Below are 20643 nucleotides of genomic sequence, written 5' to 3'. Positions count from 1 at the left end.
ATATACTTGCTCCTCCATCTCACATTGCACACTCATTAAATATAATATCTAAGAATATCTTTTAGTTAAATATACTTGTCCGTATTTGTAATCTTTTGCTACTAAGCTTAATTAAAGAGACTACTGTCTTTACTCCACAGTGAAGAGTCTTATATCTAGATGAAGTGAGTGTAAACATTAGAATGATAAACAAAAGAAGGACAAGAATGTAAAGCAATAAGTGATGGGAACAGATGAATTTTGCTTTTTCTTATCATACGATAAAAACTCTCCACACTGTATCTCTTACATGAAATTCGGCAAATATTGTGTGGGATTATTTATACAGCTTTTGAGTTTTGAGCAATATTTTTTGATGCTATTTCAGATACCGCGCCAAATTTGCCATTAAAAATTTGTGCAATTTGCCAGTTACAGCTTAGTATCAGCCATCTCCATTTCGATCTAATCTTAAACTATTATGATTTATGATGGAGACTTCAAGAATGAGCAAAAACGGAGGTCTTGGAGGGGACAAAGGAAAGAAGACAGTCTTAAGTTCGAGTCCCTTCTCGGATGCTAATAGAGTAATTATAGAATTTTTACTCGACCTGTAATTTCAAAGTCCGATGATTAGTTTAAGTACGCGTAAGCTGGTTTGGACCACTCTCGATCATACAAAAAAAAAAAAAAAAAAAAAAAAAAGAGGAAATTATTTTTGTAATATTTATAAGTGTAATATTATTCATAAAGATATATTTAAAGTATAAATACGTAAAAGCATTTGAGATAAAATACATTACCGGGCGGCGGGCCACTTTATGCTATTAATTAAACTTGTCTCCAGAATGGTTAAAATACATTTTCTACTCTATGTTTAGCGAATTAAATTTTCCACCCCGGAAACTATCTTCAATGTTTTCCATGAACCATACTATATTACTCACATCTTTACTAACCATCTTACTATCCTTTATAAATATAACGCATAGTATGGTACTATATGCAAATACGGGTACCATGTAAAATTTTAACAAAGGTTGTATGGCAGTTAGTATAAGTGGGAGGTAAGCATAGTGTTTTTCGTTTCCATACTCAAATTTGAAGATTAACTTTCAAGGCCAAGGATATTTTTGTCATTTTACGTGATACATATTAGGAATAATATGGGTTACTAATGGATGGGTACTAATCTGTGTACTAACTAAGGCATATAGTACGTACTATGCGCAAGTACAGGTACTATGCCTAGGTAGTACACAGATTAGTACCCACCATTAGAACCCATAGCATCACTCTAATTTAGCACTAATTCGAATCCTAATCTCTTTATTAAAACTTATTAAAAGATATATAATAAAATGTAGCGCCACAACTCATCAAGTCCAGCACGCTAAATCAGACCGGCGACACAGATCTCGACATTACGGTGGCCGACGACACCACATCTCGGCCTGGCAGAGACCAACGACCCTTATCATGGTTGGTGGCGCTTCAACAGCGTTTCCACTCACTTGCCTGCGATTTGAATTCCTTCACCGGCGATCCCTACCTTTTAGTCGTGAATTTTCTTTAGGTTTGTGACTTTATTTTTTCTTTTTTAATAAAATTGCTTTAGTTTTGACATTTAATTTGGTGTTGAATGTGGTTGTGAGATGGTGGTGTATGGAGTTTGATGAAAAAGGTTAATAAATTTTATTGTGGTGGATTAACATGTTTGTTCTGTGATAATAAATTCTGCTGATATTTATTGAGTTTCGCTGGAATTCTGCTGGGTGGAATTTTTGGATTTGGATAATAACACAATTTGAATTAATTTGATACAAATTTAGAGGGTTTTTTTTTTTTTTTTTAAGTTATTTTGAAATAAATTATTTTAAAATGATTTATGAGGGTTAAAATAGGTTTAGTTTTAAAGTGGGCCAACTTTAAACGGAGAGTAATTGACCTGTGGAAGTTTGATAAAACAAAGCCTAAGTATGGTGGAATTATTATGTTTTTAAACTAAGGGGTGGAAAAAGTCAATCGGAAACCTAGGATGGGAAATGTAATTCGGCATTAATAAAACTACAAACTACTAAAACAGTATATAAATGTTATGGGCAATATTTTTGTTACTTGAAAATCGGGGGATTTTCTATGAAACTTTTGTTTTTCTAAGTTAATATTTTGTCAATAGTGCCATCAGATGACAAATCCACTTCTTAGATTATTCAAATGTAACTTAACAACTTCATTAACAAGAGGATGGTGTTGATGATTTCTCAAACCACAGGGTAAAAATTTAGTTGATGTAGTCATAGGCATCTTTGACAGCATCCACAGTAAATAACTGTTATAAAGAGGTCTATATTTTCCGAATTAGTCTGGCCATTTTCTTTCCTAGTACTCAAGTGCAAAATTAACATCTAACAAGAAAAAAACAGTCTTCAGTAGATAAACTAATTGCATGTGTGAACCATCAAGAAAAAAGTTTATGCATTCTGGGTGTTAGTTGACATTGTATCAAGAATCTGGTTAGACTCGCGGGGCTGGTGCATTGAACTAGATGAAAAGATATCCTCTATGAGTACACTCCGAATAGAGCTTGGATTTCTTCCTCTTGGTTTCAAATATATATATTTGATTGCACATTATTGATGTTCCCCTTTATTAGGGTTGACTTGTTTCTTGCTTATATCTAATTCACTTCGCTAAATCAGATCCTATGAAAGCAGGTTAGTAGGCCGGAGGACTCGTGTTCGGATCATTGAAGGGATTGTCAAGGGCTTCTCCATCTTCATGAATACTCATAATGTGAATCATTCATGGGATTGAAGGCTGTCAATATTTTGTTGGATAAAAATATGGATCTTAAAATTCTGATTTCGGAATGGCAAGAATATTTGGAGAAAATGAACTACAAGCAAGCACCGCGGATTGTTGGAACTTAAGTAGTAAGTAAATGATGCATCTAAATTTAACACTCCTACATTCCATATAAAGCATCCTTACCTAACTTATGCATGCATGATGCACCTATCTGTTATTGAATAAACTAATTAACTCATATTGATTACTGAATGATAGGGATATAATGTCATGGAATATGCTCTTGATAGTGTCTTCTCGATAAATATGATGTCTTTAGCTTTGGAGTATTGTTACTTGAGATTGTTAATGGCAAGATAAATACTGGTTTTTATCAAACTGACTCTCTCATTTCTAGGTTATTTGACTACCAAAACCTGAGCGGGGTCAAAGCATCTGGATTTCTAAATTCTCATTGGGTTCCGCATTTATGTGCTGTACCCAATTAGTAATTTGAATAAATTTTTTTTTTTAACTGTATGCGATTTCTTGTGTGTGGATGTAAGTCATTGGATATGTGGATAGTGGAAGGGACCTGAACTTTATGAATCAAAACTAGGGGTGAGCATGGGTAGCGGGGAATGAACTGAACTGCGAGTAGAATACAGAACCGGAACAGATACTATGCAGGTAGGTTCCGGTCCATTTTTTTGGAACTGATACTGTGCGGTTCCGATTTCAATTCTAATGTGGAGGAACCAGAACCGGAACCTAAAAAAAGAACATGCAGCAGGTACCCTGTTTTGGAACGGGCGCATGAAAAAATATCTGTGAAGAAGTGGGGGGGTCTCTTGTAATTTTACATAAAAAAATTAAAATGGAAAAAAGTTAAATTTTTACAATAACCTAATTAAATAAATATACAATTATACTTATTATATATAACTATACCATATAGAAAAATTTTAATATATTAATATTAAAGTTTTGATTAATTAAGTGTATAATTGGAATATGACCAATAAAATTAATTTAATGTTATTAAAAGAATTATTTTTGAAAAAAAGTATTGATATGATTGAATATAATATATATTTAGTTATTTATTTCAAATACAAGTTCTAAGTATATCTATAGTAAATAGTAATTAATTAATTGTATAAAATAAAATGATAAACATTAATACATTGAATAACATATGTGCACTAACTAATGTGTACTAATCCAAGAGTATTAACTTGAAAATTTGAAATTCCCTCAACAAAAAAAAAAAAAAAAATTCAATTTCCAATGTGTAGTACTGGATTAGTACACATTGGTTAGTGCATATAGCATTACTCTAATACATTATTAGTTAAATGATACTTAATCAATTATAAACGGGAAACGACTTACACCTACCCAAGGTTTGGAGAAACGACAGATTGGTACCCAAAAGGTTTCAAAAAGACAAATAGGTACCTTCCATTAGGGAAAAGACTAGAATGCCTTTGAGAAATATTAGTCTATTTTTTAATACTTTTAGCCCCTAAGTTATAATTCCATTAAATACCTCCAGAAAAAAGTTTAAAAATAACAAAAACACCCCTACTCACCCATACTTGCCAGATTCTGGCGGGGCACCATCGTAAATGGCCATTAATTCACCGATCTGGCTTTTCGGCCAGATCTACAGTGGATCTGGCCGGAAAAGGCCAGATCTGACGTAAGAAGGCCAGATTGGTCGAAAAGTGACTGCCAAAATGTAACCGTCGTTGACTGTCAACGATGGCCAAATCTTGGCCATCATTGACAGACAACGACGGCCACTTTGATCATTCTTTCGGCCAGATCTAGCCTTCTCAAGTTGATGGCCTTTCCGGCAGATCGTGGTGGATCTGCTGAAAAAGGCCAGATCGGTGAACTACCGGCATTTTCGGTGGTGGTGTAGACTGTTGTGATAGATTCTGGCTATCACCGACGGTGGCGCGAGGATGTGGCAAGTATGGTGGGTGGGTGTGTGTTTTTGTTAATTTTTAAACTTTTTTTGGGGGTATTTGATGGAATTAAAAAACTTAAGGGGTAAAAGTAATTAAAAAATAGACTAATATTCTCAAAGGGCATTCTAGTCTTTACTAAGAAAGGTACTGTTTGCCTTTTTGAAACCTTTTGGGTACCAATCTGTTTCTCCAAACCTTGGGTAGGTGAAGTCGTTCTGCCTATTATAGTTAAATGATTAGTTAATTAATTATAGTTTATAAAATACATTAGTAATTAGTACATTACTTAATTGAATAATTAGAAATTTAATTAATTAACATTATAAAAAAAATGTTATTTAATAAATGATTAGTTAATAATATAACATTCTATTATAAACATTAGTACAATACTTAATTAAATGATTAAAATTTAATCAAGTATAATATTACATTAAAGATTAAGATATGATACTTAATTCATTATAACACTACATTATAGTATGATCATAATAATTAATTATAACATTACTTAATTAATTATGACATAATTATAAACATGAGTAATTTACTACATTAGCAGGATACTTAATTAAATGATTAGAAATTTAATTAATTATAACACTACATTATAAATTTATAGTATGATTACTTAATTAATTATAACATTACTTTATAAAAATTGATCATTTAATTAAATGATTAGTTAATTAATAACATTCCATATGAATATTAGTACAATACTAATTAAATTATAAAAATTTAATTGATATAATATTAATTAAAGATTATAGTATGATTTAATTCATTATTAACATTATATTACCGTATGATCACATAATTAATTATTACAATATAATGAAATGATTACTTACTAATTATGACATTATTTATAAAAATTAGAACTTACTACATTAGCACAATATCTAATTGAACGATTAGAAATTATAATTATATATTAATTATAAATTTAAATTTGATTACTTAATTAATTATAATATTCTATATAAACTTAGTAATACTTAATTAAATGTGAAAATTTAATTAATTTAAACATTACATTAAATTAAATAATTACTTATTAATAAAAAATTACATTATAATTAATAACTTAATTAATTATAACAGTACATAGTTAAATGATTACTTAAATTATAAAATTATAATATTACATTATAAACATTAGTAATTTACTACATTAGTATATTATTAATTAAATGATTAAAAATTTAATTAATTATAATATTATATTATAGATTTATAGTATGATTACTTAATTAATTAATATTCCATTATATAAACATTAGTACAATACTTAATTAAATGATTAAAAATTTAATTAATTATAATATTAAATTATAGATTTATAGTATGATTGTTAATTAATTTAATTAATGTTTTGTTTTGGTTTTGATTGGGGATATTTTATGTGAATTGTGATGAATTGATTGAATTCAAATGTTGCTAGAGATTAGAGGATTTATGAGTTATAGGACACAAAAATGAGAGTAATCAAATTGTTAGGGGTTATTTGTAAATGTTTTAGGTATTTTTGTCATTTTTAAACTAATAGGGGGTAATTGATTTTTTACAGGATACCCGGGAAAGGACCCAGAGCCTACACTTTAGGTTTCGGTTCCTTGAATTTAAGAACCTATTACTAGTAGTTCTGGTTTCGGTTCCTTTTTTGGGAACTGCTCTGTGCAATTCTGTTCGATTCTCCCGAAAATGTTGGATATCCGGAACCGCTCTTCCTATTCGGAACTAGAAGATAAATCCTTAGAGCTTATAGTGCTAAGATATGTTAAATAGGATGCTTGTGTTCAAGAAAGTGTGGAAGATAAACCCACGATGTCTGAAGTCGTCTCGATGCTCATGAACCAAACTGCACCATGCCTTCGCCCCAAAACAACCTGCATTTTACATAAGAAGATCCAAAAATTTGAAGTATACACCATGGGGCAGAGGCTGTCTCGTGAGATGTAACTGTTACAAATTTGGAGCGAGCCGTTAGTGCTATGGACTTCCCTGTTCCAATAAGGATGGTATATGTTATGTTTACTTTTACCCCTATTTGGGAGACATATTATCTTCGCATTCATTCATAAGTTAAAATTTTGTTGAAATGTGCATTGGATTGGAAATTTCTGAATTGTTTACTTGTGCTTATGGCTTATGTATATCATAAAGGATTAACTGTTATTCACAGCAACCAGACATTGATACTACAATATTTACTCCTCGAAAGCAATCATGAGCTTAGAAAATGTAGCAGTTTTCTAGCAGAGCTTTGCCTGCTTTTCAATTACTCTTCTGACTTTCATTTTGCTTTTATTTACATCTTCAATTGTGTTCTGCAGTCAAACACTATCTTTATCTTATGTTTTACACTACCGTTTTTAATATTATAAAATTATGAAAATTCTTAAGGTTGGGACCTTTTCACCTTTGGAAATCTACTCTTGTTAGATGGTATTTTAATACAAAATTCTACGGTTTTCAACATGAGAAAATTTGTCTGAATTTTTTAACTTTTAGTTCTTTGCATCATTTTATGATATCAATATTTTTAAGAAATACAGACGTCTATAAAAGAAATATACTACTCCCTCATTTCTTTATAATTGACGTTTTTAACTAAACCATCTCTCTCTTACTCGACATTTGCTCTTGTCTTTTCTCTTCCATGTTTCTTGACGCATATCTCCTTTCTCTTTTCTCTACTGTCTCTCATCTCCTCTCTCACTTTTCTATGGCCCTATATACATATTAAATTTATTCAGTATTTCACACATTGTGTATGTAACGGGGAAAACAAATTTTTCCACCTGTGAATCAGAGGAAGAAGTAAGTCAAGGAGAAATAAAATATTATTTATTAAAAGTATACAAAGCGTTAAAACGTCAATTATAAAAAAAAGAGAGAGTATAACATATTACACCTAAAAAATTGTTTTAATGTGTACACAGCTGCAGATGATTAAACTTTAAAATTATAATCAGATGTTTTAACATGACATGTGTCATTTCTGTTTTTCTTCAGCCTTCTCTGTTGAGGCAGTGGAAGGTAAATGGCCAGGTCAGCTTCTCAAATAATCCCAAGTCAATCAACAAACCGCCCACTAAAACAAATATTTCCACATGGCAGTTTTCTAAAATCAGCTCCGCCATGTGCAGCCACTAATTAGAAAAGAAATAAACAAACCAAGCTGTGGTCCAGCTGATAATTGGTCTCCCATGGGCAAACTTACTGCAATGTTAGAGGTTTGAATCTCATTGGAAATAGCTTGTGGTCAGGAGAAGTTACCCGAGGCCCCATTGGGAATTAGTCAGCACACTGAAGTCTGAAGAGCAAGAACAAAAAAAGGGGCCAGTTAAGTAAAATGAAAAAAAAAAATTCAGAAATTCGAGAGAAAATATGTGATTACTCTGTGTTAGTTTTCCGGATGCAGGTAGATATTGACTTAAGACTTTACAAAGATTAGAACAATTCTTAGATCAATGAAATAAATTCTGTTTTTCTTTGAAAATTAGGGCTAAAATGACTGTATATGAATGTAATAAGAGTGTTATAATATAGGAAATCTGAATGGTCAATTTACATCGCAACGGGTTTTTAACAGAGTGCTCTGCCCGCATGCCCTGCCTTTAGAGTTTAGACAGATCTGTCTTCCTCTTCATCCTGTCCCTTCTCACTGATCATACTGATAATTAGCTAATTGCTTAGCTGTTTAAATCTTAAAACACAAACAAAAAAATAAAAAAATAAAATAATAATTAACAAATTAAGATACAAAATGAAACAGATTCCAAAACGTTAATATTTCAGGTAAAAGGAAAGCTCTTTTTTTTTTTTTTTTTTTTTTTTTTTTTTTTTTTTTTTTTTTAATGAACGGAGGTGTCTAAACTAATTTACGTGCATCATCAACTAATTCTTCGAGATTCTAGAACTATCGACCGGATAAAAGTTTCAGTGATTACCCTATTAGCAACTGAGGAGAAACTTGAATTCATGATATCTTAAGTAAAAACTTAAGAGTCTTTATTCAATCACTCGGTCACCCAAAATCCAAAGATAGAAAAGATCCTTCTTTCCAGTTTCTATCATTTTCTATTTGGGTTGGTTGTCATATCACTTTCACAATTTCTCAGACAGTTGGAGTATCTGGCCAACTAATTAAACAATCAATGTACTTCATGGAGCAAAGAAAGTTGAAGTATTATTTTATTGTAACTGGTAAAAGAGGCACCGTTGTTATTTGGCCCCCACATCCTTTTGGGTCATTTTAGTGCCGTTCAGAAGTTTCATCTCTTCTGTCAACAATCCGACCGCTTGGAGTAGGGTAAGTTATAATCCAGAAGATAATTGACAGCCCCACTCTTTTAGGGTCATTTTAGTGCGCCATCAAGTTTTCATCTCTTTGTCAAATTCCTATGATTTGAAGTAGGGTAAGTAAATCCAAGAAGATAGATGACAGTCCAATTAAATTGGAATTAATTTGTTTATACAATATAAATAGAGATTAATAGTTTACAATAAAAGCAGAAGATCAATAGAAGGGAAAATAAATAACCCACCATTATTTAATTCATATCATAAAACTGTCCAGGCACCTGCTTTGAAGTATTTCTAGTACTGATAATGCCCAGGATGAGATTGTGGACTTTCTGATTCATCTAGAAAATTCTTTCATCGAGTCTTTTTTTTTTTTTTTTTTGCTATTTTTAATCATATGGCGTGCCAAATGCGCTATTAAAATTTGCGGAAGTGGCCCGCAGCAGCCAGGCGTCACCTTATCGGCTTAAAATATTTGGCACTGGGGACGTCAATTCTGACCAGAGCCAGAGGCCTTGGAGCCACAGAGAAAAATAAAGAATCTTCCTGGTTGAGGAAAGTTTGTGATGAGGTAAGATTGACAGCGCTATCCACATAAACTATTGTATTAAGTGTAAATTAAGTTATCAATTAGTATATAAATGTTATTTTAATTACAAAATGGGGAAGTGAATTATGTGGCACTTTTCTTTGAATCAATTATTGTTAATATCCCACGTGCGGTCAAATTTGACGAATGCCCTAATCTTTGCTGTTCTGCAATATCATGGCACACCTGAACTATGTATTTTTGTTTGATTGTTATACCCTTAGCTTGAAAATGTACAAACAATGCTCCTCTTATCATTGTCCAAATCGTTCAATTAACGAGAGGCTTAATTTTAACAGTAAAGTATAGCATAATTGAAATTAATAAATTTTTGTAGTATAGATTTGACCTTGATGGGGAGGACTAGTCATTTTGAAATTTAGTTTGTGCTGATCTCTGTGATTTTTATCTTACGATGCATATTCAAATATTGTTGATATTGAGTTGGAAGAAAATGACGAGATTTGAGAATTGTTGAATAGGAGAATGAAATAGATTGTTTTGTATGCATATTGAATTGGGATTATCTTAGAATTTTGGATTCCTAAGAAAAGGGTATTTCTGATAATTTTTTAAACTAAAGATGTAAACTGATTAGGCAATAGTTAGGGGTATCTAAAAATTATCCACAGTAATGATTTTTCCAAAATCCAAAGCAGTCTGCTATTTTTTCATTTCCCTTCTCTAGGATCTTATATCAGATCTCACAACAATGAGAAGTCTTTTCTAGATAACAGGTGTTGCGGCAAACATTCTTCTCTGAACAACCAACAAACAAAAATTTCGTGCAATTTTTGCGAGATCATCAAGGTTAGTAGTTCAACAATGGAGAGGAACCTTCATTTTTCCACTACGCTTTAGCATTTTCATCTTTTTCACAATAATCAACTTGTTTTTAGAGAGTGATACCATAAATCCAGAAGGGTCCATCCAGGATGGTGACACATTGGTGTTTCAGCCCAAAGGTTGAGCTTGGCTTCTTCTCTCCTGGAAAATCAAAGAACAGGATTTGGGAATATGGTACAAGCAGAGCCCTGAGACAGTTGTGTGGGTTGCGAATAGAAACATCGATTCTTGATACCAATGGAAGTTAGTTATTAGTGATGATGGAAACCTTGGTCTTCTCAAATGAATAAAGGGGACCGTCTGGACTTTAAACATTTCTGGTGGAAATTAGAAAATCCAGTGGCTCAGCTTTTGGACAATGGAAACTTATTTGTTAAGGAATAATTTAGCTCCAAGCTTCTGAAAGCTCTTTGGCAGAGCTTTGACTTCCCAACAGACATATTGTTACATGAAATGAAGTTGGGTTGGACTTGAAGGGGGGTTTTGATCGTTATTTAACTGCATGGAGAAGCGCTGAGATCCATCTCTTGGAGACTATACTTCAAACTCGAAATTGATTTTGTTACTGAAATGGTAATCTACAATCGATCAGAGAAGTTTGCTCGGACTGGACCATGGAATGGAGCTTCTTTGGAGGCATTCTTACGAAGCCAAACTTGCTGTTTGAACCAATTGTGTGGACTAATCAAGATGAGTATACTTACAGGTACGAGTCTTTAACAATCCCATTGTCATGCTATAAAAGTAAATAATTCTGGTATGATACAATGGCAAAATGGAACGAGAGAGAGAAGTACTGGATGGGATAGTGTGTACTTTGCGCCCTGAAGATGTTGTGGGACATTATGGGCATTGGGGTAACAGTGTTTGCACATTGACGAGACTCCAATTTTGAGTGTTTGAAGGATTTGTGCCCAATTCACAGTCTAACCACCTTCATTTAACGGAGTGTGAGAGGGTTCGCCATTGGATTGTAAAGGCGGAGGGGTTTATAAAGCTTGATGGGATTATTGGCCTGACTGATAGATGTTTCTTCGAATGAGAGTATGAGTCTGAGGAATGTAAGGCCAAGTGCTTGAATAACTGTTCTTGCAAGCTATATTAATTTCCAATGAAAGGTGGAGGCAGGGCGTTTGGTGTGGTTTGGGGATTTGGTTGATATCAGAAAGCTGTTGAGAACAGAGGGACAGGATATCTTTTACGAGTGCCTGCTTCAGAACTGGGGGTATGTGTTTTTAATTCATAGTGGATTCTTCACTTTGAAGCTGGAGGACTTAAGTTGTTCTTGAATTAATGGTCTTTTGTTTTTGTTTCATTATTATTTTAATACATGTTGAGGACCTCAACTCCTGTCAATGAACTGGTGCCTTTTATGTGGGTAGTACATGCCAAATAAAAGCTTGGATTTCTTCCTCTTTGGTTTGTAAATCTCACGGTTTTCAAATATTTGTTTGATTATTGATGTTCTCCTTCATTGGGGTTTACGTATTTCTTCACTCATATCTTGTTTACTTGCTGTACATTAGATCCAGTGAAACGGAAGCTACTAGACTGGAAGACACGTGTTCGGATCATTGAAGGGATTGCACAAGGACTTCTTTATCTTCACGAATACTCTATAATGCGAATTATTCATAGGGATTTGAAGGTTAGCAATATTTTGTTGGATAAAGACATGAATCCTAAAATTTCTGACTTTGGAATTGCAAGAATATTTCGAGGGAATGAGTTACAAGCAATTACAAGACAAATTGTTGGAACTTAGTAAGTATAGTAAATGATGCATCTAAATTTAAAACTAGTACATGCCTCCTTAAATGAGTTATGGATGAATCTATTATCATAGATGAAGTAATTATACCGTACTGGTTCTTCGTCTACAGTGGATATATGTCCCCTGAATATGCCCTTCAAGGCATCTTCTCGATAAAATCTGATGTCTTTAGCTTCGGAGTGCTGTTACTAGAGATTGTTACTGGCAAGAAGAATACTGGTTTTTATCAGACTGACACTCTCAATCTTCTAAGTTATGTGAGTAACAAAAACTGAATTGCTTTTTATGCAGCAATAGCCAATAATGAATTTTATTTTCTTTTTAACTGATGTAATTTTTTCTGTGTGGATGTAAGGCATGGGATATGTGGACCAGTGACAGGGGATTCAAGTTGATGGATCCAGAATTAGAAGACGAATCCTCCGTGATTGTGCTACTAAGGTATGTTAACATTGGGCTGCTTTGCGTTCAAGAGAGTGCAAAAGATAGACCTACCATGCGTGAAGTCGTCTCAATGCTTATGAACCAAAGTGCAGTTTTGTCTTCTCCAAAACAACCTGCATTCTCATATGTAAGAAGTTGCAGAAGTGTAAAATCATATACTAGTGGGTCAGAGATGAATAATGTAACTCTTACAACTTTGGAAGCTCGTTAATTTAATGGATTGCTTTGTGATTGTATACTTGTAATTAAATGAAATTGCTATACATATAAATTTACAGATAAGTGCAAATGCATTTCCTCTTCAATTTGTTGACTCTGCTCATAAATTTTCTAATGGCAAGGTAGAAATGGCTTTATAGGAAAGGACTATGATTGAGTCACATTTGACAGTATATCACCTACATGGTAATAGAGAGTTCTGCCATTCATCTCCTTCTGCAAATAGACACAGATTTTGGCCTTGGTTCTAATCCTTGACAGCCTTAAATAGTTGGATAATAAATCTGAACCTAACTTTCCAGTTTTCACCATATCCTGCCCTTTTTGCACCATTTTATTAGTGATTGCATCATTTTACAAATTGTTGAATCAAGAAATTATTAAAGTAACATTTCAGGGAACACTACTGAAAGGGGATGAAGTAGCTGTGAAAAGTCTTTCCAGAAGATCTGGACAAGGATGGGAGGAGTTAAAACATGAAACAGTTCTCATAGCCAAGCTCCAACACAAGAATCTTGTTAGACTGTTGGGATACTGCATTAAAAAAGATGAAAGGATACTGATCAATGAGTACATGCCAAATAAGAGCTTGGATTTTTTCCTTTTTGATTTGTATTTATCACAATTTCGAATTTTTATTTGATTATTGATGTCCTTCCCTGGGGTCTACTCATTTCTTAGCTGTTATTTTTCACTGGCTGTACGCCAGATCAAACAAAAGGCATGTTGTTAGATTGTGGACTCAGTTCGAATCATTGAAGAGATTGCTCAAGGGCTTCTCTATCTTCACGAATATTCTAGATTACGGATTATTCATAGGGATTTGAAGGTAGACACAAAGCAGATAGTTGGAACCTAGTAAGTAAGCGGATTAAGACTCTTGCATGTCACATAAAAGCTACATACCTTAAAAAAATGCATGTATTTGTTAGCATGATTCATGAATAAACGAACCCATGTTGATTATTGAACTGAATGACATTGGCTTCATGTCTCCTGAATATGCCCTTGAAGGTGTCTTCTTGATAAAATCTGATGTTTTTAGCTTTGGAGTGTTGTTGCTTGATATTGTTATTGTCATGATGAATACTGGTTTTCATCAATTTGACTCTCTCAATCTTCTGGGTTATGTGAGTAACAGAAACGAACTTGCTTTTGTTATGCAACAAAATAGCCAATAATTAATTCTATTTTCTTTTTCACTGATGCAATTTCTTGTGTGTGTATCAAAGGCATGGATTATATGGACAAGTGAAAGTTGATTGAACTTGATGGATCTAGAATTAGAAGATGAATCATCCGATATTATGCTACCAAGATATGTTAACATAAGGATAGCTGCTTTGTGTTCAAGAGAGTGCAGACGACAGACCTACCATGTCTGCAGTCGTCTCCATGCTTAGCCATATGTGATTGACTGATTGTTGAATGATACTGTTATATGATTTACATATACTTGCTCCTCCATCTTCACATTGCACACTCATTAAATATACTATCTAAGAATATTCTTCTTAGTTAAATATACTTGTCAGTATTTGTTATTATCTTTTGCTACTCTAAGCCTTAATTAAAGAGACTACTGTCTTTACTCCACAGTGAAGAGTCTTTATATCTAGATGAAGTGAGTGTAAAGTCATTAGAAATGATAAACAAAAGAAGGACAAGAATGATAAAGCAAGTAGATGGGAACACATTGAATTTTGCTTCTTTCTTTATTCATAATGATAAAACTCTCCACACTGTATCTCTTACATGAAATTCGGCAAATATTTGTGTGGGATTATTTAATACAGCTTTTGAGTTTTGAGCAATATTTTTTGATGCTATTTCAGATACAGCGCCAAATTTGCCATTAAAAATTTGTGCAATTTGCCAGTTACAGCTTAGTATCAGCCATCTCCATTTCGATCTAATCTTAAACTATTATGATTTATGAGTGGAGACTTCAAGAATGAGCAAAAACGGAGGTCTTGGAGGGGACAAAGGAAAGAAGATAGTCTTGAGTTCGAGTCCCTTTTCGGGTGCTAATACAGATAACTACTGGAATTCTTATTCGACCTGTAATTTCAAAGTCTCGAAGATTAGTTGAAGTACGCGTAAGCTGGTTTGGACACTCTCGATCATTAAAAAAAAAAAAAAGTATGAAATTTTTTATATAATATTTGTAAGTGTAATATTATTCATAAAGATATATTTAAAGTATAAATACGTAAAAGCATATTAGAGATAAAATACATATACCGGGCGGCGGGCCATCTTTATGTCTATTTAATTAAACTTGTCTCCAGAAATGGTTAAAATACATTTTCCTACTCTATGTTTAGCGAATTAAATTTTCCACCCCGGAAACTATCTTCAATGTTTTCCATGAACCATACTATACTTACTCACCATCTTACTAACCATCTTACTATCCTTTATAAATATAACGCATAGTACTGGTACTATATGCATAGTACGGGTACCATGTAAAATTTTAACAAAGGTTGTATGGCAGTTAGTATAAGTGGTGAGTAAGCATAGTGTTTTTCGTTTTCCATACTCAAATTTGAAGATTAACTTTCAAGGCCAAAGGATATTTTTGTCATTTTACTGTGATACATATATTTAGGAATAATACTTTGGGTACTAATGGATGGGTACTAATCTGTGTACTAACTAAGGCATAGTACCCGTACTATGCGCATAGTACAGGTACTATGCCTTAGTTAGTACACAGATTAGTACCCATCCATTAGAACCCATAGCATCACTCTATATTTAGCACTAATTCGAATCCTAATCTCTTTATTAAAACTTATTAAAAGATATATAATAAAATGTAGCCGCACAACTCATCAAGTCCAGCCACGCTAAATCAGACCGGCGACACAGATCTCGACATTACGGTGGCCGACGACACCACATCTCGGCCTGGCAGAGACCAACGACCCTTATCATGGCTTGGTGGCGCCCTTCAACAGCTGTTTCCACTCGACTTGCCTGCGATTTGACTTCCTTCACCGGCGATCCCTACCTTTTAGTCGTGAATTTTCTTTTAGGTTTGTGACTTTATTTTTTCTTTTTAATAAAATTTGCTTTAGTTATTGACATTTAATTTGGTGTTGAATGTGGTTGTGAGATGGTGGTGTATGGAGTTTGATGAAAAAGGTTAATAAATTTTATTGTGGTGGATTAACATGTTTTGTTCTGGTGAAAAATAAATTTCTGCTGATATTTTATTGAGTTTCGCTGGACTTCTGCTGGGTGGATTTTTTGGATTTGGATTAATAAACACAATTTGAATTAATTTGATACTAATTTAGAGGCTTTTTTTTTTTTTTAAGTTATTTCGAAATAAATTATTTTAAAATGATTTATGAGGGTAAAATGATTTAGAACTAGGGGTGAGCACGAGTAGCGGGTAGAATTGAAACCTGCAGGTAGAACCGGAATCGAAATCGGAACCGACACTGTGTAGGTAGGTTTCGGTTCCCTTTTTTTGGAATCGATATTGTTCGGTTCCGATTCTGATTTCTACATGTGAAGAAACCGGAACTGGAACCTGAAAAAAGAACATGCAGCGGGTACCCTGTTTTGGAACCGGGTTGAAAAAATATCTGTGAAGAATGGGGGTTCTCTTGTAATTTTACATATAAAAAAATTAAAATGGAAAAAAGTTAAATTTTTACAATAACGTAATTAAATAAATATACAATTATACTTATTACATATAAACTATACCATATAGAAAATTTTAATATATTATAATATATTACTATTAAAGTTTTGATTAATTAAGTGTATAATTGGGATTATGACCAATTAAAAGTATTTTAATGTTATTAAAAGAATTATTTTTGAATAAAATAGTATATTTGATTGAATAATAATATAATATTTAGTTATTTATTTCAATTATCAAGTTCTAAGTATATCTGTAATAAATTAGTAATTAATTAATTGTATAAAATAAATTAATAAACGTTAATACATTACTAGTTAAATGATTACTTAATCAATTATAAAATTATATTATAGTTAAATGATTAGTTAATTAATTATAACATTCTATTATAAACATTAGTACAATACTTAACTAAATGATTAAAAAATTAATTAAGTATAATATTATATTAAAGATTTAAGATATGATTACTTAATTCATTATAGTATGATCACATAATTAATTATAACATTACTTAATTAATTATGACACATATTATAAACATGAGTAATTTGTTACATTATCATAATACTCAATTAAATGATTAGAAATTTAATTAATTATAACATTACATTATAAATTTATAATATGATTACTTAATTAATTATAACATTACTTTATAAAAAATTAATTATTTAATTAAATGATTAGTTAATTAATTATAACATTTCATTCTGAACATTAGTACAATACTTAATTAAATGATTAGAAATTTAATTGATTATAATATTATATTAAAGATTTATAGTATGATTATTTAATTCATTATAACATTATATTACCGTATGATCACATAATTAATTATTACATTATATAATGAAATGATTACTTAACTAATTATGATATTATTTTATAAACATTAATAATTTACTACATTAACACAATATCTAATTAAATGATTAGAAATTTAATTAATTACAACATTATATTATAAATTTATAATATGATTACTTAATTAATTATAATATTCTATTATAAACATTAGTATAATACTTAATTAAATGATTAGAAATTTAATTAATTTAAACATTATATTATAATTAAATAATTACTTAATTAATAATAACATTACATTATATTATAAGCACTTAATTAATTATAATATTACATAGGTAAATAATTACTTAATTAATTATAAATTTATAATATTACATTATAAATATTAGTAATTTACTACATTAGTACATTGCTTAATTAAATGATTAAAAATTTAATTAATTATAACATTACATTATAGATTTATAGTATGACTACTTAATTAATTATAATATTCCATTATAAATATTAGTACAATAAATTTAATTAATTGATTAGAAATTTAATTAATTATAATATTAAATTATAGATTTATAGTACGATTGTTTAATTAATTGTTTGTATCTTGGTTTTGATTGAGGAATTTTATGTGAATTGTGATGAATTGATTGAATTCAAATGTTGCCTAGAGATTAGAGGATTTATGAGTCACATTGGACACCAATGAATGAGTAATCAAAATTTGTTAGGGGTATATTTGTAAACGTTTAAGGTATTTTTGTCATTTTTTAAATTAATAGGGGGGTCATTTATTTTTTATAGGATACCCGAGAAAGGAACCAGAGCCTACATTTTAGGTTTCAGTTTCTTGAATTTAAGAACATGCACTATGCGGTTTTGGTTCCGATTCCTTTTTTTTGAGAACCAGGATATCTGGAGCCGTTCACTCCTATCCGAAACTAGAAGATAAATCCTTAGAGCTTATAGTGCTAAGATATGTTAACATAGGATTGCTTTGTGTTCAAGAAAGTGTGGAAGATAGACCCACGATGTCTGAAGTCGTCTCGATGCTCATGAACCAAACTGCACCATTGCCTTCGCCAAAACAACCTGCATTTTCACATGTAAGAAGATCCAAAAATTTGAAGTCATACACCATGGGGCAGAGGCTGCTCTGTGAGAAATGTAACTGTTACAAATTTGGAAGCCCGTTAGTGCTATGGACTTCCCTGTTCCAATAAGGATGGTATATGTATCATGTGTTTACTTTTACCGCTATTTGGGAGACATATTATCTTTCGCATTCATTCATAAGTTAAAATTTTTGTTGAAATGTGCATTGGATTGGAAATTTCTGAACTCCAGAAAAAGTTTAAAAATTAACAAAAACACCCCTACTCACCCCTACTTGCAGATTCTGGCGGCCACATCGTAATGGCCATTATCACCGATCTGGCCTTTCGGCCAGATCTACAGTGGATCTGGCCGGAAAGGCCAGATCTGACGTAAGAGGCCAGATCTGTCGAAAAGTGACTGCCAAAATGTAACCGTCGTTGACTGTCAAAGATGGCCAAATCTTGGATCATTGACAGACAACGACGGCCACCTTTGGCAGTCACTTTCCGGCCAGATCTAGCCTTCTCACGTTAGATCTGGCCTTTTCGGCCAGATCGTGTGGGGTCTGGTGAAAAAGGCCAGATCGGTGAACTACCGGCCATTTTCGGTGGTGGTGTAGACTGTTGTGATAGATTTGGCTATCACCGACGGTGGCCGCGAGAATGTGGCAAGTATGGGTGGGTGGGGGTGTTTTTGTTAATTTTAAACTTTTTTTGGGGGTATTTGATGGAATAATAAACTTAAGGGTCTAAAAGAAATAGGTTTAGTTTTAAAGTGGGCCAACTTTAAACGGAGAGTAATTGACCTGTGGAAGTTTGATAAACAAAGCCTAAGTATTGGTGGAATTATTATTGTTTTATAAACTAAGGGGTGGAAAAAGTCAATCCGGTAAACCTAGGATGGGAAATGTAATTCGGCATTAATAAAACTACAAACTAATACCATTCAGTATATAAATGTTATGGGCAATATTATTTGTTACTTGAAAATTCGGGGGATTTTCTATGAAACTTTTGTTTTTCTTAAGTTAATATTTTGTCAATAGTGCTCATCAGATGACAAATCCACTTCTTAGATTATTCAAATGTAACTTAACAACTTCTCATTAACAAGAAGGATGGTGTTGATGATTTCTCAAACCACAGGGTAAAAATTTAGTTGATGATAGTTCATAGGCATCTTTGACAGCATCCACAGTAAATAACTGTTATAAAGAGGTCTATATGTTTTCCGAATTAGTCTGGCCATTTTCTTTCCTAGTACTCAAGTGCAAAATTTAACATCTTAACAAGAAAAAACAGTCTTCAGTAGATAAACTAATTGCATGTGTGAACCATCAAGAAAAAAGTTTATGCAATTCTGGGTGTTAGTTTGACATTGTATCAAGAATCTGGTTAGACTGCGGGGCTGGTGCATTGAACTAGATGAAAAGATACTCATCTATGAGTACACTCCGAATAAGAGCTTGGATTTCTTCCTCTTTGGTTTCAAATATATATATTTGATTGCACATTATTGATGTTCCCCTTTATTAGGGTTGACTTGTTTCTTCGCTTATATCTAATTCACTTCCGCTAAATCAGATCCTATGAAAAGCAGGTTAGTAGGCCGGAGGACTCGTGTTCGGATCATTGAAGGGATTGCTCAAGGGCTTCTCTATCTTCATGAATACTCCATAATGTGAATCATTCATAGGGATTTGAAGGCTGTCAATATTTTGTTGGATAAAAATATGGATCTTAAAATTTCTGATTTCGGAATGGCAAGAATATTTGGAGAAAATGAACTACAAGCAAGCACCAGGCGGATTGTTGGAACTTAGTAAGTAAAGTAAATGATGCATCTAAATTTAACACTCCTACATTCCATATAAAGCATCCTTACCTAACTTATGCATGCATGATGCACCTATCTGTTATTGTGAATAAACTAATTAACTCATATTGATTACTGAATGATAGTGGATATATGTCACTGGAATATGCTCTTTGATAGTGTCTTCTCGATAAAATATGATGTCTTTAGCTTTGGAGTATTGTTACTTGAGATTGTTAATGGCAAGATAAATACTGGTTTTTATCAAACTGACTCTCTCAATCTTCTAGGTTATGTGACTACCAAAACCTGA

General features: G+C 32.2%; 1 protein-coding gene and 1 pseudogene across 1 annotated transcript in view; both read left to right on the top strand.

Moving 5' to 3' along the window:
- LOC116138471 overlaps positions 1–13281 on the top strand; it is a 21671-nt gene extending 8390 nt beyond the window's left edge. Inside the window, exons 12-14 of the mRNA XM_031424184.1 lie at positions 12024–12261; positions 12381–12528; positions 12627–13281. Coding sequence (XP_031280044.1) covers positions 12024–12261; positions 12381–12528; positions 12627–12926 — 686 coding nt within the window. The 3' untranslated portion in view covers positions 12927–13281. The remainder of the gene's footprint in view (positions 1–12023; positions 12262–12380; positions 12529–12626) is intronic.
- On the top strand, positions 13118–20643 carry LOC116138470 (annotated as a pseudogene).

The sequence above is a fragment of the Pistacia vera genome, unplaced genomic scaffold (assembly GCF_008641045.1).
Source record: "Pistacia vera cultivar Batoury unplaced genomic scaffold, PisVer_v2 Contig341, whole genome shotgun sequence".
Lineage (NCBI taxonomy): Eukaryota > Viridiplantae > Streptophyta > Magnoliopsida > Sapindales > Anacardiaceae > Pistacia > Pistacia vera.
This window is presented reverse-complemented; position numbering and strand designations above follow the sequence as displayed.